Raw genomic sequence first — 21,635 nt, 5'->3', positions numbered from 1 at the left:
CCTTGCCCGCACGCTCTCGCCGCCTCCTCCACCCTTTTCAGGCCGCTCCCCGCTTCTCCCCACCCTCCGAGGGAGGTTGGTACATTCCCAGTGACTCCGAGAGCTTAAAAAGGGCCCGGGGAGGCCGAACCTAGCAGGTTTGGTCTAGATTTGTGTGCGCGGCCCGTACTCTGATCCGCCACGGTGGGTATCTTGGCGGGGGTTTCTTTACGCTGTGGCACTCGTGCATCTGGGGTCTTCGTGTCTGTGTGTAACTGTCTGGCTAGCAGCTAGGAACTCTCGCCCCCGGCTCCTCGGCTCACTCAGTTCCTCCGTCGCAGCCCAGCAGCGAGACGCGCGCCGCCAGTCCGCAAGGGATGGAGCGGACCGAGGTGCTAAAGCCACGCACCCTGGCCGATCTGATCCGCATCCTGCACCAGCTCTTCGCCGGCGAGGAGGTCAATGTGGAGGAGGTGCAGGCCGTCTTGGAAGCCTACGAGAGCAGCCCCGCCGAGTGGGCAGTGTACGCCAAGTTCGACCAGTACAGGTGAGCGTGCTTTTGCCCTGATCGCCGAGACTCTCCGGCGCCGACTCTTGAGTCCGAGCGGGCGCCGGCGCGGGCGCGTGGGGAGCGGGTCTTGACTCCCGGAGAGCGCGGGCCGCCCGGCACCCGCAGCGCCCACCCTCCCAGTGCTCCCGGCCGTTTCCCGAACCCCAGCGCCGTGCCTCCTCGCCCGCGAGCACCGGGGCTGGCGTTCGGCGCTTTGGGCCGAAGGCGTGTCCCACTGGCAGGAGACTGCGTCAGGCTCCCAGAGGGGAGACCACCGAGCGGTGCAAGTTTTCTGTTCTTTTCTTGTTGATCAACCCCTCGGCTTCCGAACGGCCACTCCTTCTGCCACCCGCCGCCCCCCCCCCCTCCACGCCAAGCGGAGCCGTCGCTAGCCTAGGACACAGGGAGACTAGGCTAGGTTAGCCTAGCCACCGGGAGACCCCGGTGGCTGGACGCCCTCAGACTCTGGCTGTCTGGGCTAACCGGGGTGTTCTCAGGAGAGCACTCCAACAGTGGTCCGGAGAAAAGGGTGACGGTGGAGGACGCAGTTAAACGACACCAATTCTCCATCACTTCTCCCTCGGTCGCTTGCAAGCAGGCGTCTGCCAACAAGCATTTTTGTTAATACAAAATAACGACTTGGGGTTGTCAGCTGCTATTTTTCAGTTTATGATGCCCCCTCTCCCAAACCAGTTGGACTCCCCGGGCTGGGGGTTTATTTAAACCCACTGTCAGGTTCTCGAAATAAACGAGTGCTTTTCTTTCAGCCCCCAAGCAATATGCTTTTCCTTATCCTTAGATCTGAGGGTCTGGAATGTAAATTGGAGACCCCTGCTCCTCAGAGGTGCTTGAGTGAGATGCCTTGGCTTGGAGATTAAATAAAAAATGAAACAGCCTACCAATCCTCTGGGGAGAGAAGTAAAATTTAATCACCCTGAAGAATGAGGGTTTCTTTTCCGAAGGGTAACCAGCGCTTCAGTCTTAATGGTTGGTTGTGATGAGGTCAGGGAAAGGAGCATAGTTGAAAGAGAAGAATAAGAAAAGATGAAGTTTTCCTTTGAAGCCGTTTCAGTTAGTCACTTTACGTCAGCATATACAGTGTGTTTGGTAAAGTTTTGTTGCCAAGGGCTGTTTCAGTTGTACTTTAGGAACTGAAATAGAAAAGTGAAGTCTACTTAGGATCCTATTTTCCACTTGCAAGTGGTTCTAGGAAATTCCTTTGGTTCCTATCCTTCTGTGGCTGCCCATAAAGCTACCAGAGTAATTTTGCCATTAGCTCCAAGTAATTGAGGGCTTGTTGTGGGCTCTAGTACTCTTCCAATCACTTGACACATGTATTAACTGATTACCTCACAACAGCTCTCTGAGATAGCTACCATTCTTATCCCTGTTTTACAGGTGAGAAATAGTAGGCAATGAAAAGGTTGGATTACCTGCACAAGGTCATACTAATGTTCCTTAGCGGCTCCAGGATTCAAATTAGCATTATTGTTCTAGAGCCCACACTCTAAACCACTGCTAAACCCCCTGTAGACACAAAGTGGCCATAATAGTTTTCTTCTGCCTAGATTTATTACTGACCAAGTGAAATTAATTAAGCAGGGTATGCTGTATGGGCTTTTAATCTATAGAACAAGGGCATTTCCAGGGGCCTTGAATTTATCTTGATTGACAAGCTCTAAACCACTTGAAACCTTTGGATTGACCTATTCCACAGATTTCTGAAGCACAGCTCAGTAAAATAATGGGTACACTCCTAGGCGGGCAGTTGGAGTAGGGAGGGAGAGAGATGGGAGAGCAGAAATCAATGTGGTAGTATTTTGCGCATGTAATAAGTGTCCTAGTACTGTGAAGGAATCTGATCTCTGACCTTGGGAAGGCCAGTGCAGAAGAATCAACACAAAGTATGTTCCACTGGGGGCCAAGCAGTAAACTGTCTGGAAGAAGCCCCAGAGAAGCAAGACCCTAGGGCTGGAGGAGAGAAAAGTAGGATCTCTGGTACAGGAACCATTTACTGTGAATTAAAGGCTGTGTGCACAGCCACCTGCTAGGTCATTAAAAGGGCTCCAAAGTAGACTGATATCTAAAAAGCACTTACTAATCAACTCTCTCAGTGATCCTACTCTGCCAGCACCTGGCCTCCAGCTTAGGGGAGGAAGGGACATGTGGGACATAAGTGAACAGATGACCATGTGAACAAACAAAAGGGATAAAGATTCCTTTCCTTAAAAATGAGTCTATCGTAGAGATCAAATGTCTGGATACCAAGGGGAAAAGGGCCGGGAGGCGGGGGGCATGAACTGGGAGATTGGGATTGACATATATACACTACCATGAATAAAATAGATAACTAATGAGAACCTACTGTATAACACAGGGAACTCTACTCAATGCTCTGTGGTGACCTAAATGGGAAGGAAATCCAAAAAGAGGGGATATATGTATACGTATAACTGATTCACTTTGCTGTACAGTAGAAACTAACACAGCATTGTAAAGCAACTGTGCTCCAATAAAAAGTTTAAATTAGTCTAAATGTATGTCATAATTATCAAACTTTGTTAATTAGATGGTGTCAAGAGTACCTGTGGGACCAATAGAAACTTTAAAGTTGATTTTTTTGGAGGGGGTGGGGGGATGGTGTGGATGTGGTTGTTTTGGTTTGGGATTTCTGGGGGCTAATTACTAATTTCTCCTCATTGTAAAAGGTTTAGAGTGTTATTTTACTTCCCAAGTGTAGTCGCTTTTGTTCTGGTACTTAGGTCAACGCTCGCTCTATTTGTGGAGGACGTTTCATCATGATGCTTTTGAATGTGGATGTCGCTAGTGTCTGGACTCTAGTAAAACTAAAGAGAATTCTAGAACAGTTACTTAATGAAACTTTGTTTCTCAAATTCTAGTTTAGCTACAGGGAGGGGCAAAAAAAGACAATAGCAACATTCTTGCTTAGAGCAGTAGTGCACTTTGAAAATGCTTTTTGTGAGAAATTTTTATTCTTTTTATCAGTTTGAGGCTGTCACATGGAGACTCAAGGAATTTAATTTTTTTCTCTTACCTTTTTCGTGCCATTAATTAGAACTGAGCAGCTATAAACACAGTGATTCAAAATACAAAAATGTCTAAATGAACTGTGAAAAAATATTTGCTTTCATTTGTGCTCAATTTCTAATTAGACAACCACATTTAAAGTTGCTTCAAGGTAAAAATATTAGCATTTGTAAATGAATGATACTGTATGACACACTTATTTTTCCCTGTGTTTGTCTCATCCACCAAATTCAAACTTCTGAAAACGTTCTTTTCAGATATACCCGAAATCTTGTGGATCAAGGAAATGGAAAATTTAATCTCATGATTCTATGTTGGGGCGAAGGACATGGCAGGTAATACAACTATTCATTCAGATATTTATTCAGTATTTATTCCAGCATGTGAAAAGTACAGTGCCAGGCTGGCCACATGCCTTGTGAGCACTAACAAATCACATGTTGTAATTATTTGTTCACAATGTCCCCTAATCCCAGCAAAAATTCTCATGGGAATTAGCGTGAGGGGTTTAGTATATACCATGTATTATGACAGACCTTCCCCCCAAATGAGTAGTAAATCAAAGGAGGTGGAGGTAAGTAACCAGCTTAATTTAATCTCTCTGTGTTCTGTGGAGTTAAACTTTCTATGAAGTTGTGCTAAAACTTGACCTTTGTGGTGCTTTGAAGTGTGTAAACAATTGTCGGACCAAAGACCAAAGCATCCAGATTTGGAGCTAGAAAAGCAATTCACAAATTCAGAAAATTTCTTTCTACTTCAAGCTAATTGTTTATTTTCTGTATACAGAAGATAAGACAACTTAGACTAATACCAATTCTTGAAACTTGGTCCCTTAATTTTATACATTTGCAAGTCTTACTACCAGTCAAGTATTGTTACCTCTTTAAGCAGATCCTTCTCAGTCTCTTGAGAATGGTAAAAAAAAAAAAAAAAAAAAGCCAATAATCCATTTTTGGTGGGAAAAAGTAAACATGAATTTACAAGATTTTGGAAAGTTAGGTCTATAGAGTGCATTTATTTACTCATATACAATGAAGTTGTTTTCATTCTCTCAATATTTCTTGAAAGCAGATTATATGTCAGGAGTAGAACAAGGCTCTGTGAATTAGGAAACAAGTTGTCATGATACATATATGGGGTAACAGAATTCAACATATGAAATACATGCTATAGCATATACAGGTTCATATTTTTTAATCAACCCTATAGCTAATACTATGTAATAAACTTAAATACTATTTAAGATTATAGGAATAAATTCTTTCTCCAGATCCAATTTGCTTTTTTTCTCCCATCAATATTGGGAGGTAATCACAGATAGGATACTCTAAATGTATAAAATATTAACATTTCATATGCTTTATAGTATAATTTTCAGCTGGTAACACACATGTGCATACCTTTTGTCCCCCAGAGGAAGGAGAAAAAAGAAAAAGCCTGGAAAAAAACACTGTTATGTGATCTTCTCATTGTGATGCAGTTACAGATAAAGGATTTTTTTCCGCTCTAAAATTTCTGTAATGTAGTTTTTAAGTCAAGTTCTAGCCCAGCTTAATTGAGTTATTAAAAGCTATATTTTGGAGAAGATAAATGGTTACTGGTTTTGTGTTTCTCTTATCAAAGTAGTATTACAACAAGGTTTAAAAAGATGAATTGTTCTTCAGTAGGGCTATGGGTCAAAACTGTACCCCTTATATGCATTGATATGGAAGACATAGTATTTTATTACTTTGCCCTGAACAATGTTGAATTATAAATTGATGACATTTAAAACTCCAGCTGAAATGGATATTGGCCTGGGAGATGTCCTATTGACAGTCGCAGCTGTTAAGCTGTGGACAGATTGTTACAAGTGTGGGTTCTGGACCACCTACTGAGTTTAGTTGTCATTTTGTGTATATATAGCAGTATCCACGATCACACTGACTCCCACTGCTTTCTGAAGATGCTGCAGGGAAATCTAAAGGAGACATTATTTGCCTGGCCTGACAAAAAATCCAATGAGATGATCAAGAAGTCTGAAAGAATCTTGAGGGAAAACCAGTGTGCCTACATCAACGGTAACATCCAATTTTTCTAACAAGTGGGAAAAACCTTGAACTCCCACTTGAAATATTGCTTGCTTATATGTGTGCAATAGAACCTGGATCGTGGAGTCATGATTTCATCTGCTTAGGAAGTAATCTAAAAGCAGTGGGTTTTGTCTTTTTAAAGCTTTGCGTGTGGATTGGAATCACTTATTAAAAACATATGCATGCAGGTTAGTGTCCACTGAAGAGTCATTTACCTACCAAGTCTTAGGACAGTTAGAATCGAACATGAATTTACATAAGTAGAGTCTTTTAATAAAGGCGTGAGGCCAAGTTGGAAGTGTTAGTGTTTCATTAGAAAATGTAAAGAAATGTTCCAGAACTGATTAAGAATGTCCCTGTTTTACTAAAGTGCATACAGCTTACTTTAAAAAGAGTATTCTCAAGAGAAATTTTTTGAAGCACATTATTTAGCAATGATTTCTAGGTCTCTTACAAAGAATTACAAAGATCTAGATCTCTTACAAAGAGATTTCTAGATTTCTTACAAAGATCTTACAAGGATCTTTCTTACAAAGATCTTTCTTACAAAGATCTTTCTTACAAAGATCTTACAAAGATCTCTTACAAAGAGATTTCTAGATCTCTTACAAAGAATTTATTCTTTCTTCTAAATGTGATATGGGAGAGCCAAATGCTCTTCAGTAGAGGCAGTGATTAACATCTGTGTTCCTAAAGGACTTAGTAACTTACCAAAAAGCTCCTTAAAGCTTCCATGAGATAACTTTTTTTTATAATTAATTTATTTATTTTTGGCTGCATTGGGTCTTCGTTGCTATGTGCGAGCTTTCTCTAGTTGCGGTGAATGGGCTTCTCGTTGTGGTGGCTTCTCTTGTTGTGGAGCACGGGCTCTAGGTACATGGGCTTAGTAGTTGGTGGTGCACGGGCTTAGTTGCTCTGTGACATGTGGGATCTTCCCCTACCAGGGATCGAATCCGTGTCCTCTGCATTGGCAGGCAGATTCTTAACCACTGTACCACCAGGGAAGTCCTGAGATAACTTTTTATATTATTCCCATTTACAGATGAAATTGCCAACACATAGGAAGATTAAATAACCTGTCCAAGGTCACTCAGGATTTGAACCCAAAGAATTTGATGCCAAAGCCCACGGTCTTAGTTAGGATGCTATCCCACTTATATAAAATAAAATATTACAGAGCTTTTTCTGGCAAAGCAGGTTCTTTCTTCTTAGATCTTAACGTTTTTGATACTTGGCCTAAATTTGTTCAGTTAGTTTAAGAATGCAAGTCAGTTACAGAAGTCAGATTGTATAGGAAGTTTTTCCCCCATTCACATAACAAAGGAGTTAGTTTCTCAGATGGTAGGAGACTCTTATTTGAGGGTTGCTGTATATAGCAGGCACACCAGATTTCTAAGAACAAGATTGCTGGTACTGCTCACAATAAAGCCAAAAGCCTTTCAGAGTAATAACTTTCAGCTAGAGTCATTATAAAGCTACATTAGATCTTGGAGAACACCTAAGATTTTTTTTTTAAGGGTCTTCAATGCAAAAGTCTGTAGGAGCCAAGCAGGTAAAGTGAGTGAGTGATGCAGGCCGGAACTAGGCTGTGGGAACTGGTGTGCAAGCTGCCCTGTCTAAAGGGACAACGTGGTCACCCAGCTCCAGTGAGATCGTCCTGACTTCTTTTTCCATAGAGGTGGGAAATTCTGATTGTTATGGGAAATTCTGCCAATCAGTAAAATACTCGATAGGACAGGCGAAATATTTCTGTAGATGCATTATTCAAAAGCCACCAACTTGTAACCTTTGATTTTTTACAGATGCAGGAGGAGGGCTAGATGTGGATAGTGATTGGGGGGGAAAGGTGTTTCAAGTACAAGAAAGAACATGGGTGAAGGCACAACCCATGTTCAAAGAACGTTGTTCATTCAAACGTTGCAAAGAAGGGAAACTATGCAGGAACGGTCTAGCCGGAGGGGAAGATGAATGGGCTTGGATAGGAGTAGTAGGAGAGTAAAGTAAGATCAGGGCCTTAGCCTCCAAGACTAGCTTAAAGTAAAAACTTTCTTTGGTCAGCAGAATTTTGTTCGGGAATATCTTGATTAATCCAGTAGCAATATGCGTCATAGGGTGGAAGAAAGGGAGAGTGGGGCAAGGAGATCAAGTTACTTATTGTAATAGGCAGAAGGTGAACATTGCCTCATCCAAGCTGGCATCCCTAAGTATCACCAAGAAAAGTCCAATATTACTGTGACAGAGGGTACATCATTGGCATAAAGGAAAAGGAGGCACAGACATAATAATAATAATAATGCTGGGATTACTAACATTTAGGGATCAGACGTGAGCTTTGGGGACTTCTAAAGGATGGGTGACTTGTTTTTGTGCGATCTTTGCTTGCATTGGGTGGTCTATTGGAGGTGCAACTGGAGGAAAAAAAGTTATTTGTATAAAGGGCAGTCAGTTCTTCAGAATGTTTAACTTTTGTTCAAAAGCAAGCCAGTGTATTATAAAAGCAGTAGGCTATAGAATCAAAGAGTTTGCAGATCTGAGAATTAGGCCCCATGTTTTGTTTTTGTTTTTGTTTTTGTTTTTTTGCGGTACACGGGCCTCTCACTGTTGTGGCCTCTCCCGTTGCGGAGCACAGGCTCCGGATGCGCAGGCTCAGCGGCCGTGGCTCATGGGCCCAGCCGCTCCGTGGTATGTGGGATCTTCCCAGATCGGGGCATGAACCCTTGTCCCCTGCATCGGCAGGCGGACTCTCAACCACTGTGCTACCAGGGAAGCCCAGGCCCCATTTTTTTAAACGAGGAAGACAGAAGATCCAAGAAGTTCTGAGTTGTTCAATGTTAGTCAGTCTAGCTGGGAGTAGAACCAAAGTCGTCTGCTTCTGGGCTTTGCTCTTCTTTGTCATGCAAGCTCATGGAGCTAGATCGTAAAGCATAAGGCCAAATTAGGTGCCTATACTAACTACACTAATACACTGAATTCCTTCCTTGATTAATCTTCCAACTCTCTCCTTACTATATAAATTTCTTATCAACATAGTTATAAAAATCAAGTATTTTGTTTATTTTAGTCTTCTTGAAGGCGTCTCCCCCAGGCCTTTTGACTTCCTTCAGTGTGGATTGGTTGGCCAGGGCTCATCCTGTGGTCCCCTCACATCATCCAGGCTTTCCCTTTACTCCCTCCTGGTGCTTATCCCCTTGTTTCCTGGTCTCGTCTGCTTTGTCTTGGGTTCGTGGCCTTGTTTTGGTGGAACATATCCTCCAATGGCCCTATGAGAAAGGGTTCGTGGAAACTAAATTTCTGAGACCTCTTATATCTAAAAATCTCTATATACAACCCTTGCAACTTGATAGATAATTTAGCTGGATATGAAATCATGACCTGGCAGTCATTTTCTCTCAGAACTATGAAGGTAATCTTTTGTCTTTCATTTTCCATTCTTCTTGTTCAAAGCCTGGTACCATTCTGATTTTTGAATCTTACTATGTATGAATCCTATTATTTCTCTCTAGAAACTTTTGGGGACTTCTCTTTGGGTGTCTTTTCTCTGTCCCCAGTATCACAGTGATGCAGTTTGTTTCATGACACTCATTGTGGTGGGAGCTCAGTAGGTTCTTAACAATCTAGAAATTCATGTCCTTCAATTCAAGAAAATATTCTCAAGTTGTTTCTTTGATTTTGTGGTTGTTGCTCTGTTTCTGAAACTACTGTTGATCAGATATTAAACCTCCTGAACTAGTCCTCTAGTTTTTTGGGGTTTTGGGTTTTTTTTAAATCTTTCCTATGTTCTATCTTTGGCCCTTTGTTCTTTGAGTCTTTGTTAGCTTTTTCTTCCAACCCTTCTATTCGGATTTTTATTTCTGCTATCATCTTTATATTTCTAAAAGCTCTTTTTATTCTCTAGTCCTTTTTATATAGTATTTTCCTCATCTCTCTTTTTATTTTCTTTTTTTTTTGGCTACGCTGTGTGGCTTGCAGGGATCTTAGTTCCCTGACCAGGGATTGAACCCATGCCATAGCAGTGAAAGCACTAACCACTGGCCTGCTAGGGAATTCCCTTCCTCTTAGCTCTTTGAAGATATTAATGATAAGTTTTTGGTTTTGTTTTTTTAAGGCTTCTCTTGAGTAGTGTCTATTTCATGTTGCCTTTTTTTCAGGTTGCTCTGACCTCTTTTATACTAGAGGCTCTGCTCACATGTGTGATGGCCTTGACTATGTGCTAATATTTAAAAACCAGAGACAAAAAAGTTAATTGGTAGCTTTCAAACATGGATGGTGTTTGTCAACTGGACTTCACTCTAGGATCATCTGGTAAATCTTTTCCTTGAGGAACAATCAGTGGTGATATCCTCAGGACTTTTTTCTTGAGCTCATCAGATTCTCAGAGAAGCTGCTTCCCATCTCCTGCCTGGAGAAGAAATTCCTGTCTGGCAGCATTCTGGCAGCCATGTGATGAAGAAAGTGGAGATCTTACCACTCAGTGTGTAAATTTTCACTTAAGTCACCTGTTTTTCACCAGGTATCCACCAGTCCTGAGTTTATCTGTTGTACTCTTTCTAGAGAATAGATCTCCAATTTCTACCAGGGATGGAGGGAAGGTGAGGTGGTGAAAAAGCTTTGTGATGAAACTTAAATAGGCTTCAACCAGTTCTTGTATTTATAGCCCATGTTCACCTTCATTTCAGGAAGTACATGTGCTGCCAGTTCCTGAGCTGTCTGTTAGTTTCAGGATATAAATCAGGTTATTTCTTGGCCATCTCCAAGGGTAGCTGAGGATTTAGCTTTCTCTCCTCTGCAAAGCCATCCATCTACTTCTAAGTTTTCAAATTTTTAAAGATTTTTTTTTAAACTTTAATAAAAAAGTTTTTTCTTTTCCCTTTATCTTTGTATGTTGATGTCCTTTTTATTCTTTTACTGCAGTTGTAGGGAAGTTTTTAGGAGAAAGCAGAATGTGTGTCATTTACTATTTTTAACTGGAAGTTCAATTCTAACTAACTTTTAATAATTCATATGTATCAGTTGATTTAGGATCTTGGGCAATTGACCAGATTTTTACCTACAGCTAGCATCTAAGCTCCTTCATCTACCCACCCCTCTTCAATATTGTTTAGATTCCATTGGCTTACATCGAGTAGAGAATATTAGCCATACAGAACCTGCCGTGAGCCTTCACTTGTACAGTCCGCCTTTTGATACGTGCCATGCCTTTGATCAAAGAACAGGACATAAAAACAAAGTCACCATGACATTCCATAGCAAATTTGGAATCAGGACTCCATTTGTAAGTATAATTTCTCTCTCCTGTGTTTAAATGCTTTGTGGGTTGGCAGCATTACACTGATGCATTGCTTTTTTTTTCTAGGTATTATTTAAATATCTTAAGTTTTAAGTATTTTTAAGTATTCTTGAGATAAGTCTTAACTTGGAGAAAAGGCCCATTATATTCTATTATTTTCTTTAACTTTGGAGACTGTATTTTCAATTTATAAAATAATACTTAAATTAGATGCAAAGAATTGCTTATTCAAAATTTCAAACTGTATGCTTATTCCTAAAGAAAATATTTTCTCTTCATTTATTAGGGAAATAAGAGTGAGAACTATATTGATAAAACTGCTACTACTATGACTTAATGTCCATAGTTCCAGTTTGCTGAGATAACACAAATAATTTACATAGTTAACCTTTGCAAAGTTGAGACCCTATTCTGATAATAATAAAGAAACTTGCCTGTTTTGATTGCCAAGTTGCTTTGTCTTTGAGTAGTGATGGCAACCAACAATAATATGGTGTGGCAATCTTCTATCACTGAAATAAATTGGCCATTTAGGGGAATGGTCTTTAGTTAGTAGTCATGGGAATGCCCAGAAATACACAATACATGAAAACAAAGACTGAACAACCTTATCAGTCTTATGAAAGTACAGCCTTTGAAAGAAGCTAGGGCAGAATTTTCTCAAGTGATTGCTCTGTTTATTTCCTGCATTCCGAGCCCCAAGAGATATTCTTATCACAGGAATGAAACAGGGCTCCATTGCCATGCAGTGGATTTTCATATACTGCCAGAAAAGCAGGACTACTTAGAACAAGCAGAAATGTCTCATGTAAAGATTCTTACACAGCTTTCTTTTTTTCTTTCTTACAGACAACTTCAGGATCACTGGAGAACAACTAAGAGCACCAGACCCTCTGAGGTTTTACTTTAAGGTCCGGTGAAAGATTTGCCTTGGACAGGAAGCCCTCCTTCTATTTGCTGTCCAGTAATATACTTTACAAGGCCAATACTTAGATCTACTATAAGGCAGATGCTAATTATAAGGCATTAAGTAAGCAAATAGTGCCCTGAGCTACTGTAGAAGAAAAAATCCCACTAAGATAAAAAGGCTTGTGATTTTAAAGGCCAAATCAAGTGCTCCACTCATTTTACCCTCTAAACCCATTGGAACTATACTGGGAATATCGATGAAGGTTTTTATAGTTTTTGGAAACACTGGTCTCTGAACTATAATTAGCAATAAATAAAAACAAGACATCAAACCACCCACCTTGTTACTTGGAGGACTAAATGTAGATGTCTTTATTATACTTTGTACTTAATATTTGAAGAGAAGTTTTTGAATCTGTGCATTTTATTTTTTCAATCTTATTTTATAAATTCCTGTTCTATAAATAATAGGGTATTGTAGATAGAGAAACTTAAGGCACTTTGCCATATGGTAATGAAATGAAGGGCAGAAGATTTAGAAAAATACAGGTACGCAAACCCACAACAAACCAAAACTATAAAATCATGTCTAATGTGTCCAGTGGTCAAAGACTTTGTACTGCTGCCAGAATTGCCAAATAATTTTAATAAAAGTGGATTTGAACATAATTTGAAGTTGTCTTTCTCTTTCACATAAGAATTTCATATAATTCACAGCTTCTTAGGTTTATGCAGACTACCAAAAGCACTGCAAAAGATGCTTTTATGATGTAAGAATATAAGAAGGCCAAAAACTGCATTCAAAAGGAGCTTACCGGGCTTCCCTGGTGGTGCAGTGGTTGAGAGAGTCTGCCTGCTGATTCAGGGGACACGGGTTTGTGCCCCAGTCTGGGAAGATCCCACATGCCGCGGAGCGGCTGGGCCCGTGAGCCATGGACGCTGAGCCTGCGCGTCCGGAGCGCCTGTGCTCCGCAACGGGAGAGGCCACAACAGTGAGAGGCCCGCATACCGCAAAAAAAAAAAAAAAAAAAAAGAGCTTACCTTTTGGGGCTTTTATATGTGTTCACCAACTGGCCAGAGATACCAACCCGAGGGTCTCTGGCCCTAGGGCAGCTCATAGACAATCAGTTTAGCCTGAAAATTGTGTGTGGGGTCTCTATGTGTTTAAATATGAATTGGATTCCAACAGTTAAAAACCAGAGATTTCACAGAAGAAGGAATGGACTTTGAAGTATCTGGCAAGACTGAACCTGCATTGCACTGCTATCACTTAACGGGGCTGGGATCTGCCCTCTGGATGGGGCCGCCTCCCTGATCTGCGGCAATCCCCAGCTTGCCTGTTTCCCTTATTCATGTTACCTACAGAGCCCACACGTGCATTTGAGTTTGCTGCCCCCACTTTAGGCAATTTTCTTGGGAATATCTGTCGTAATCTTGGAATTTATTATCTTTGGGAACTTAATTAGAAAGTAAAGTCCTTTGAAGATGGTTCTGGTTAGGCCGTTGATTGTGGTGTTTATACCACGTCATAGAATTATTTACATCATTATACCTGTGCTTCCTCTCACCTTTGAGAAGGATGTGAACATTTACTGAGTACCTACAATATACTAAGCATTGTTACAAGTTGTTTAGATGTACTAACAAACTGAATTCCAGAAAACTTCCTTGTGAATTAGGTATTGTACTGGTTTTCTACTGCTGCTGTAACACTACCACAAACTTATTTTCCTACAGCTCTGTTGGTCAGAAGTCAGAAGCTTCATGGTGCCATGTGCAAGGCCCATGTCAGAGGCTTATCTTTTGGTGTGGGTTCATTAACCATATACTTGGACAAACTGGTTGATGAATGAAGGCCTCTTACCTGTGTTTCATGGGAAGGGACAGCATTACATCTAATAATGGTGCTTAGTCTTTTTTTTTTTTTTCTGACTGCAACCACTTAGAAATCTCAGATGCTAAAGAACTCTCCAGAAAGGCCCACACACAACAAATTTGCATACAATTTCAGAAAAGATTCCTGGACCCTGTGAAGGCCTTTAGGCCCCAATTAAAGAGCTCTGCCCTGTGTGAGGCTTTCCCAAGTCTCGTGGCAAATGGTGGCTATTTCACTTCATTTTCAGAGCAAGGAAGGTATTAGCAAGCTGGGCTACTAGCTAACCTTTTAAAAGTTACAGTGAGGTTTCTAGGAATCACCAGAGGCTGGTGCAACCTTGTCTGAGACATATCTACACATTTCACAAGGTCAGTTCTCTCTAAAGACATTGCGGACTTTCACAACTTTGCCTAGTTGATAGATGTTTTCTTGAAAAGTGTATGTGGGATACTGAAATAAGCCAGACACGAAAGGACAAATAATATATGATTCCACTTATACAAGATACATAGAAAAGGCCAATTTGTAGAGAAAAAAAGGTAGCCTAGAGGTTACTAGAGGCTAAGGGGTAGGGGGAAATGGGAGTTACGGTTTAACAGGTCCAGAGTTTCTGTTGGGGTTGATGAAAATGATTGGGGTATAGATAGTGATGGTGGGTACACAGCATCGTGAATGTATCTGATATGACTGAATTGGGAATTTATGAATAATTAAAATAGTAAACATTTATTTTCCCACAATAAGTTATTTCTTTAAAGAAAGTGTATGTGGGAGAAAAGTGTGTGTGTGTGTGTGTGTGTGTGTATGTGTGTGTTGGAATAGATAAGACTTCCTATCATAGAGAATACAAACGATATGAAAGGCATCGTGGTGAAAAGTATCTTTTTCATCCAATCCGCAGGCTCTCAGTTTTCCTCTGTCCATGTAACCTAACCTATATTACCACTCTCTTGTGTTTCCTCATTTACTTTTCCCCATTGTTTACACAGGGTAGCATTCTAAAATCCATATGGTGCACTTATAAGATCTTTCCATATCCGAATACAGACAGTTCACTCATTCTTTTGTACTGATGGCTGGCTGCGTGGTATTACACTATATGAATGTATCATAGTTTAGTCCACCAGTCCTCTATTGATGGACTTTGACATGATTTCCAACCTTTAACAGTTACAAACAATTCTGCAATGAATAACCATGTATGTGATGTCATTTCACAAGTATCAGTTGACATGTCTTTATTACAAAACGACCAAGATAACTCAGCCCCCAAAAATGAGGTAATAGTGGAGGGTCATGGCAAGCTGCCCTGGCTGGAGAGGACCACTTGAGTGCAGAAGCTGTCACCTGATGTCATCACTTCAATTCAGCCACTTCCACCTATTCATTGGTCAAGTGTGTTCTCTTGAAGCCTCCAACTGTCAGAAGCCTGACACACAGAGATTACTTATCACAAATAGGAAAGCCCTGTGTTCGTGAGAAAACTAATGATAAATTTAGGATTCTGCCCATGCTCCATAGGAAAGCTGATGCGTTCCTGACATTTGGTTTTTGTTTGCTTTTGTCACTGACATTTTTGAATGATTGAAGATGTGATGGCTTTATGTGCTATTTGAAAACATGCCTCAGGTTGCTTAATGAGGGGCATTTTGTTTATTTCTTAAGTAATTCACAAAGAGATGTAAAGAATCTCAGAGACAGATCTGCTGAATGTGATTTTGAGCACTGACTTAAGCCTAAGTCAGTAGTCTGAGAGATATCCTTATACAAGGAGATGGTCATCTGCTTGACATATTTAAATTTGTATATCATATGCTGCAGTGGCATGTATATTTACCTAAAAGTGCAACCAGAAAAATTCCTTGCACATGAAGGGAAGAAATATAGAGCTAGAAAGTAATCTAATGCAATTGAACATTGATTAGCCTTCCATGCCAAGAGCCCTCCTGGACATGTCATAAGAAAAAATGTGTCATTACAGCAATAGATCACTAAGATGCACCTTTCAGTGAATGAAAGTATGATTATAATGAGTTTATGCAGGATTCATCTAACTGATAAATATAATGCTAGCATGGAATCATGAAGATGAAATGTACTTGAGTGAGCATATTGTCAAACAAATCTTTTGATACGTGAGGAAAATGAGGCAGGTGAAGTTAGGGTTATCCGCTGTCCCAGAGCAGCATTGTGCCGCCCAGGTTCACACAGCCCTGTGGGAGCTGATATTGAGGAATCTCACAAGCTGATTGGTAGATTAAAATTGGCCATAATGGGAATATTTACATTGTGGCAATCTGTCAATACTACAAATCAAAGTATGTAATTCTCTACCTCAAGAGAGTCTGCTAAATATTTGACAGCATATACCACTATATCTAAGGCTATTCAGCCAATTCAAAATAAAGACAAGGTTTGCCTGGACTGTTTAAATATACATTTTTATCCTTTCACTGTTATTGGATTTTTACATATATAGAAAAATGTTATTGTCACTTCAGAGAAATCCTTTAAAGTGAGACAGGGATATTATTTCTCCCCTCCCCATTTCAGAGATGGGGACATGTAGGCAGATGTAGATAAAATAGCTTACCCAAGGACACACTGCTAGGCAACGGGAAAACCAAAATAGATGTTGGTTCTGCCCGGGACACGTTGGACCTTTGGCAGAAGAGAAAAACAATTAAGCAGGGACAGAAAGTTAACAACGCAATGGTGATTCTGTGGCTTTCCTGTCTGAAATCTGTCAACTGGTTCCTGACTTCATAGTTAAAAATATAAATAAATAAATACTCAGGAGGTACTCAGGCTGAACGGGACAGTAAAGAGTTGTATTTTCCCCAGGTGGATCCAATTAATTATTCTGTCAGCAAAGGTTGGGACCGAGCTGTGCTTTATTCCTACTTATTTGAAAGAGCACAAGTTATAATCTTTGGGACTATGTTCATAGTTATACCCCATGGCACCAGACCAGTATTCGAGGTTGTTTTGATTAGGACTCACTGAATTGCAAGTGACAACATGTGACCCAACTGACTTGAACAAAATGAGCTCATGTAACTGTCAAGTCCAGGGAGTCCTCAGGCAAGGGCGGGTCAAAAGCTTCAAAGAGCTTTTCAGTACTCTTACCTTGTTCTCTGCTCTCCTGACTCTGAAGTCTACCCTTGTGGTATAAGATGATTCCCAGTATCTCCAGGCTTACAATGTCCATTTCAATTTTGGCAGAATAAGGGTACAATCTTTCCATAGAAGTTTATGGATTTAGCTATGTGGACTCTGATTTGCCTCATATGCCCATCCCTGACCAAGTCACTATGGACAGCAAGATATGAGCTCAGCCCTGGCCTGAGTCATCTGTTTGTCTCTGGAGTCAGGGATGGAACCGGTTCCACCAAATGAAATGGATTAGTGTGGGGGGCAAGGTCACCAAGGGAAATCAGAATTCTGTTATGAGAAGAAAGGGGAAAGGGGAGACTAGAGGCTAGGCAGATAAAATCAACAGGTGTTTACTACTTGGGAGGTCAACAGATAGTTGTTGAGTTAATGAATGAAGGAATGAATGAAAGATCATAGCAACTACATCACCATCACCTTTTTACCCGTGATAACACTAATTTAAATGATTCAACGCTAGCTGTTTTTCTTTCACTTACTAATGAAACTTGTAACATACCCCATCACTCCAAAGACAGGAATTTACAGATAGACTTATGAGTGTTCTCCAAGGAAACCTCCAATAAGGAAATATCCTTCATCAGTTCTAACCCATGAATAACATTTTTCCACCAGAAGTACAGCTTTATGTTATAGGAGGCAAGTGGGCTTTTTTCATTGTCCCAGAATCTAGCTAAATCCTAAAGTTGAAAACAAAAGGTGTCAAAACTGTCATATTCTAAAGTGACCAGAAAGTCACTAAGAGGTAGGATCAGGCATTTCTCTTCAGGGCTTATTAGGAGTTGGTAGACCATGCTCTCCCAGCAGCAACACTACCCCATCACTCCTACCCAGCCTGTATAAAATCAGACTGAGGAGTTGGGGTCTTGGCATTGCCGTTGTGAGTTACTCAAATCCTTCTCTTAATGTTCATTCCTAAATCTGTATGACTGCATAAGTCTGTTAGAACCGCATTCCAGCTCCTGCTGGGACCACACCTCGTGTATCTCCTGCCCGACTCCTGCTCTAACTGCCCCCTTCTCCTCCCCAGCTGAGCCAGATTTTCCATTCAGATCTTAGGCTTCCCTGCGCTCTGGCCACATAACACTTTCCTACCTCACTGACTTTGTTTTCCTGTCTCCTGCCTAAAATGAGGTCTGTCCCAGTACCCTCCCTTCTGAGGGTAACAGCAACTCTTCCTTCTCTCAGGCCCAGCTCAAATACCAATTCTTTCAGAAGTACCCCAGTGAGAGGGAACCTCTCCATCTTTGGGCTTCCATAGAATTTCATTTTCACCTTCCTGTAGCTGTGAAATCAAGTTCACATTTTATGGCAAGACAAGAAAAATTTTAACAGAAAAAATGTTCTCTGCCCTTTGGCCTCCTCTTTCCCCGCTACTGTGCATTGTGTATCTGCATTATGTATCAGCCAAACCTCCCCCGTCGGCAGAAATGCCTGCTCAACTATAAAGAGCAACATTCTCCTAACATCAACAAGACAGCTGAAAAGATAACATTTCTTCTTGATCTTATAAGAGGCCACGATGAGGCTTAGATCTGGATTGTGTAAACTCGATAATACAACATTTAAAGTACAGCCCTCTGTCTCAAAAAACTTATCTAACTGTGCCTTCACTTTTCTTTTTTAATAAATTTATTTATTTTATTTACTTACTTTTGGCTCTCTTGGGTCTTCGTTGCTGCATGTGGGCTTTCTCCAGTGGTGAGCAGGGGCTACTCCTCGTTGCGGTGCGCGTGCTTCTCATTGCTGTGGCTTCTTTTGTTGCCAAGCACAGGCCCTAGAGCGCATGGGCTTCAGTAGGTGTGGCACGTGGGCTCAGTAGTTGTGGCTCACGGCCTCTGGAGAGCAGGCTCAGTAGTTGTGACTCACGGGCTTAGTTGCTCCGCGGCATGTGGGATCTTCCCGGACCAGGGCTCAAACCCGTGTCCCCTGCATTGGCAGGCGGATTCTTAACCACTGTGCCACCAAGGAAGTCCCTGTGCCTTCACTTCTAAAGGGTGGAACAGTTCTCTGAGCTTTCTGAGTTGCTGTTTCCAGGTTATAATCCTCATATTTGGCTCAAATAAAATTTTTCATTTCTTCCTTAGGTCAACTGATTAGTTTTTCTTCGACATAGCATTTACCACATTCTGCTCTAGGTTATAGGAATTTGTTTGTGTTTGTTCTACTACCAGATAACAGACTCTTGAGGCATTGGACAGCCCCTAAGACAGTCCCCTTCAATGGGCCCAGCTAATTCGTATTATATCGAGTTTTAGGAAGACAATTTTTTTTTTTTTGCAGAATATAATTTGTGTCCTATTTTTGCTACTTTACAGAAATCAGAAAGAATATGGGCCATTAAGTTTTTTTTTTTTTTTCTGATTGTGTCTGCCTTTGGGTTCTCTTGCCTCAGGGGATAAAGAAGTGACTTCAGAACAACCTGTCCTGGACTTTTTTATTTTATTTTTTCCCCAACAGCCTAAAGCCTAAGCTGATTGAAGAGACTATGGAGAGTGTTCAGGAGTTGGGTATGGTGGGGACTGTGGATGGTAGCTGAATGGAAAAGGACATGGTTTCTTTTAGAAGGGCTTGTGCCCCATTCCCTGGAAGTATTTTGAAAAGAGTGGATTTATGGTGCCCTTAGGAAGGCTAGACTCTGATCACTAGCACGGAGCAGGATCTTTCCAGGGACAATACAGCTTTAAGCAATAAGCCTATCAGTGACTACAAAGATAAACTTAAGCCTAGAAGTATTTACTTTCTCAGCAGCACAGAAGCTTCCTGAATTCTTGTGTAATCCTGAGTGGGGGAAGGAACTGCCTCCAATAAAAACCTAAAAGTGAGTTTCCCACCAGTACGGTAGAATATTGGCCAAGAGTTGGAATTAATTTGATTCACAGAGAAATAAAGTAATACAGCTTCCGGTGTTGGATAAGAGCCTGGCTGCTGTGACCTGAATGCTGAGTCAAAAGGATTTTCTTTCAAGCTAGGTTCAGATTCATAGACTTGCAGTCCAGGACCCTGGGGCAAGAAACTGCTATGAACACCTAGGTTTCTAACTCAGAAAAGACCCAAATCATCAGCAAAAGAGCACAAATAGTGTAAGAACAGAGGACAGTGTCATCCAGGTGAAACCACACAACTCCGATTGGGACTTGAACCCATGGCATGGGACTCAAACCCAGCTAAAACCCAGATTCGGACTTGAACCCACTGTCTTTTAATTGAAATCACACACCTGGTCTCAGGACTTAATGAAGATCAGGTTCTTTATGTCTCGTCACAGACAGAATTCGGTGAGAGAAAAAGTGATAGGTAAGAAGTGGATTTATTTAGAGAGATACACAATCCATAGACAAAATGCAGTTCATTTCAAAAGGTGAGAGCAGCCCCAGGGCACGGGGTCATCCCTGAAAGTGAGAGTGGCCAAGGAAGAAACTCCACAGACAGAGTGTGGGCCATCTCAGAAGGCGAGAGACCCCAAAATATAGGGTGGTTAGTTTTTATGGGTTGGGTGATTTCAGAGGAGGATTATTCCAACTATTTCAGGGAAGGGGCCGGGAATTCCAGGAATTAGGTCACTACCTACTTTTTGGCCTTTTATGGTCGGCCATGGAAATGTCATGGCACTGGTGGGCACGTTCTTTAGCATATGCTAATGTATTACAGCGAGCGTATAATGAGGCTCAAGGTCTGCTGGGAGTTGAATCTTCCACCACCCTGGGTCTTGTAGGTTCTAACCAGTTACCGCCATATCCACAACAGCTCTGTAATTCACAAAGGGTTGTGCCCTGCCCCCCTCCCTCCTTTTTCACAGGGATCAGGTGGGTGTCTGCCGACTATGGAGCTGAGAGATGCACTTAGTTTTGCCTCCTTCTGAAAATGTGCACCTCCTCATTATGGCAGCTTATACAGTGGTCATTTTTGGCCCCTGGCAGACAACAGGCACTTATCAGAGGTTCAAAATGCGCATCATCATCAACAAATACGGTAGTTAACTACCACCTATAACATGTGTGAATCATGGGAAGCCTTCAAATCTTTGTCAGGTAGAAGATAAATAAGTGTTATGGGATACCCTGGTATTTTTAGAAACTTTGAGGACAATAGAAATTTGGGAAAAAATATGATTGAAATATTGTTAGAACTTTCTAAATTTATGTTTGCAAAAGACTAACATTTTGTTCTTAGAACGTGGATAAATACATAAATACAAGCAAGGAATCAAGGAGCCCCTACATTTTGCTTTTAGGAAAACTGTGGTGTTATCGTTTCTCTCTCTACAGGTGTTGACATAAATATGCTAAATGCTCTGGGTGTCATATAAATTTGGTCTCTGTCTTTGCAGACTTTGTTGTTACTTTGGAGCAAATGGATCTTTTGTCTGTATAGTGTGTATGGTCAAGCTGGGGGCCGCAGGAGACTAGCTGCGGAGACCTATAGGAGGGACAGGACAGCCTCACAGTCATGGTCACCTCACTCCGCAGAAGATGGTGGAAAGGAACTGGACTGGCTGGAAGTCATTCTGCAGGCATTCCTCACCAGACAGAATACGCCAGACTTTGCCAAGGTATTTCTGTTGGACTGTTTTCTGTGTGGGTGTCCTGCTGGAGCCAGAGGGCCAGGTCATATCTGGGGACAGGAGTGGGGGACAGGGTAGGTCAGGCTTTTCCTGAAGGCAGTGTCTGTTTTCTCTCAGCCATTCTGGGATGAGGCAGATTCTGGTTGAGGGAAAGAGAAGGTCGGGCACCGAGTAAA

General features: G+C 41.4%; 1 protein-coding gene across 1 annotated transcript; it reads left to right on the top strand.

Annotated features, from left to right (window-relative positions):
* The first annotated feature begins 148 nt into the window (after positions 1-148).
* Positions 149-12,177, top strand: CDO1 (cysteine dioxygenase type 1). The gene is made up of 5 exons (XM_007451215.1): positions 149-526; positions 3,835-3,912; positions 5,483-5,637; positions 10,752-10,921; positions 11,786-12,177. Exons 1-5 carry the CDS (start codon positions 357-359, stop codon positions 11,813-11,815), a joined length of 603 nt encoding a protein of 200 aa, XP_007451277.1. The 5' UTR covers positions 149-356; the 3' UTR covers positions 11,816-12,177.
* The last annotated feature ends 9,458 nt before the right edge of the window (positions 12,178-21,635 follow it).

Source organism: Lipotes vexillifer, unplaced genomic scaffold (genome assembly GCF_000442215.2).
Source record: "Lipotes vexillifer unplaced genomic scaffold, Lipotes_vexillifer_v1.1 scaffold91, whole genome shotgun sequence".
Taxonomy (NCBI): Eukaryota; Metazoa; Chordata; class Mammalia; order Artiodactyla; family Lipotidae; genus Lipotes; species Lipotes vexillifer.
Note: the sequence above shows the minus strand (reverse complement) of the source record. Positions and strands in the feature narration are given on the sequence as shown.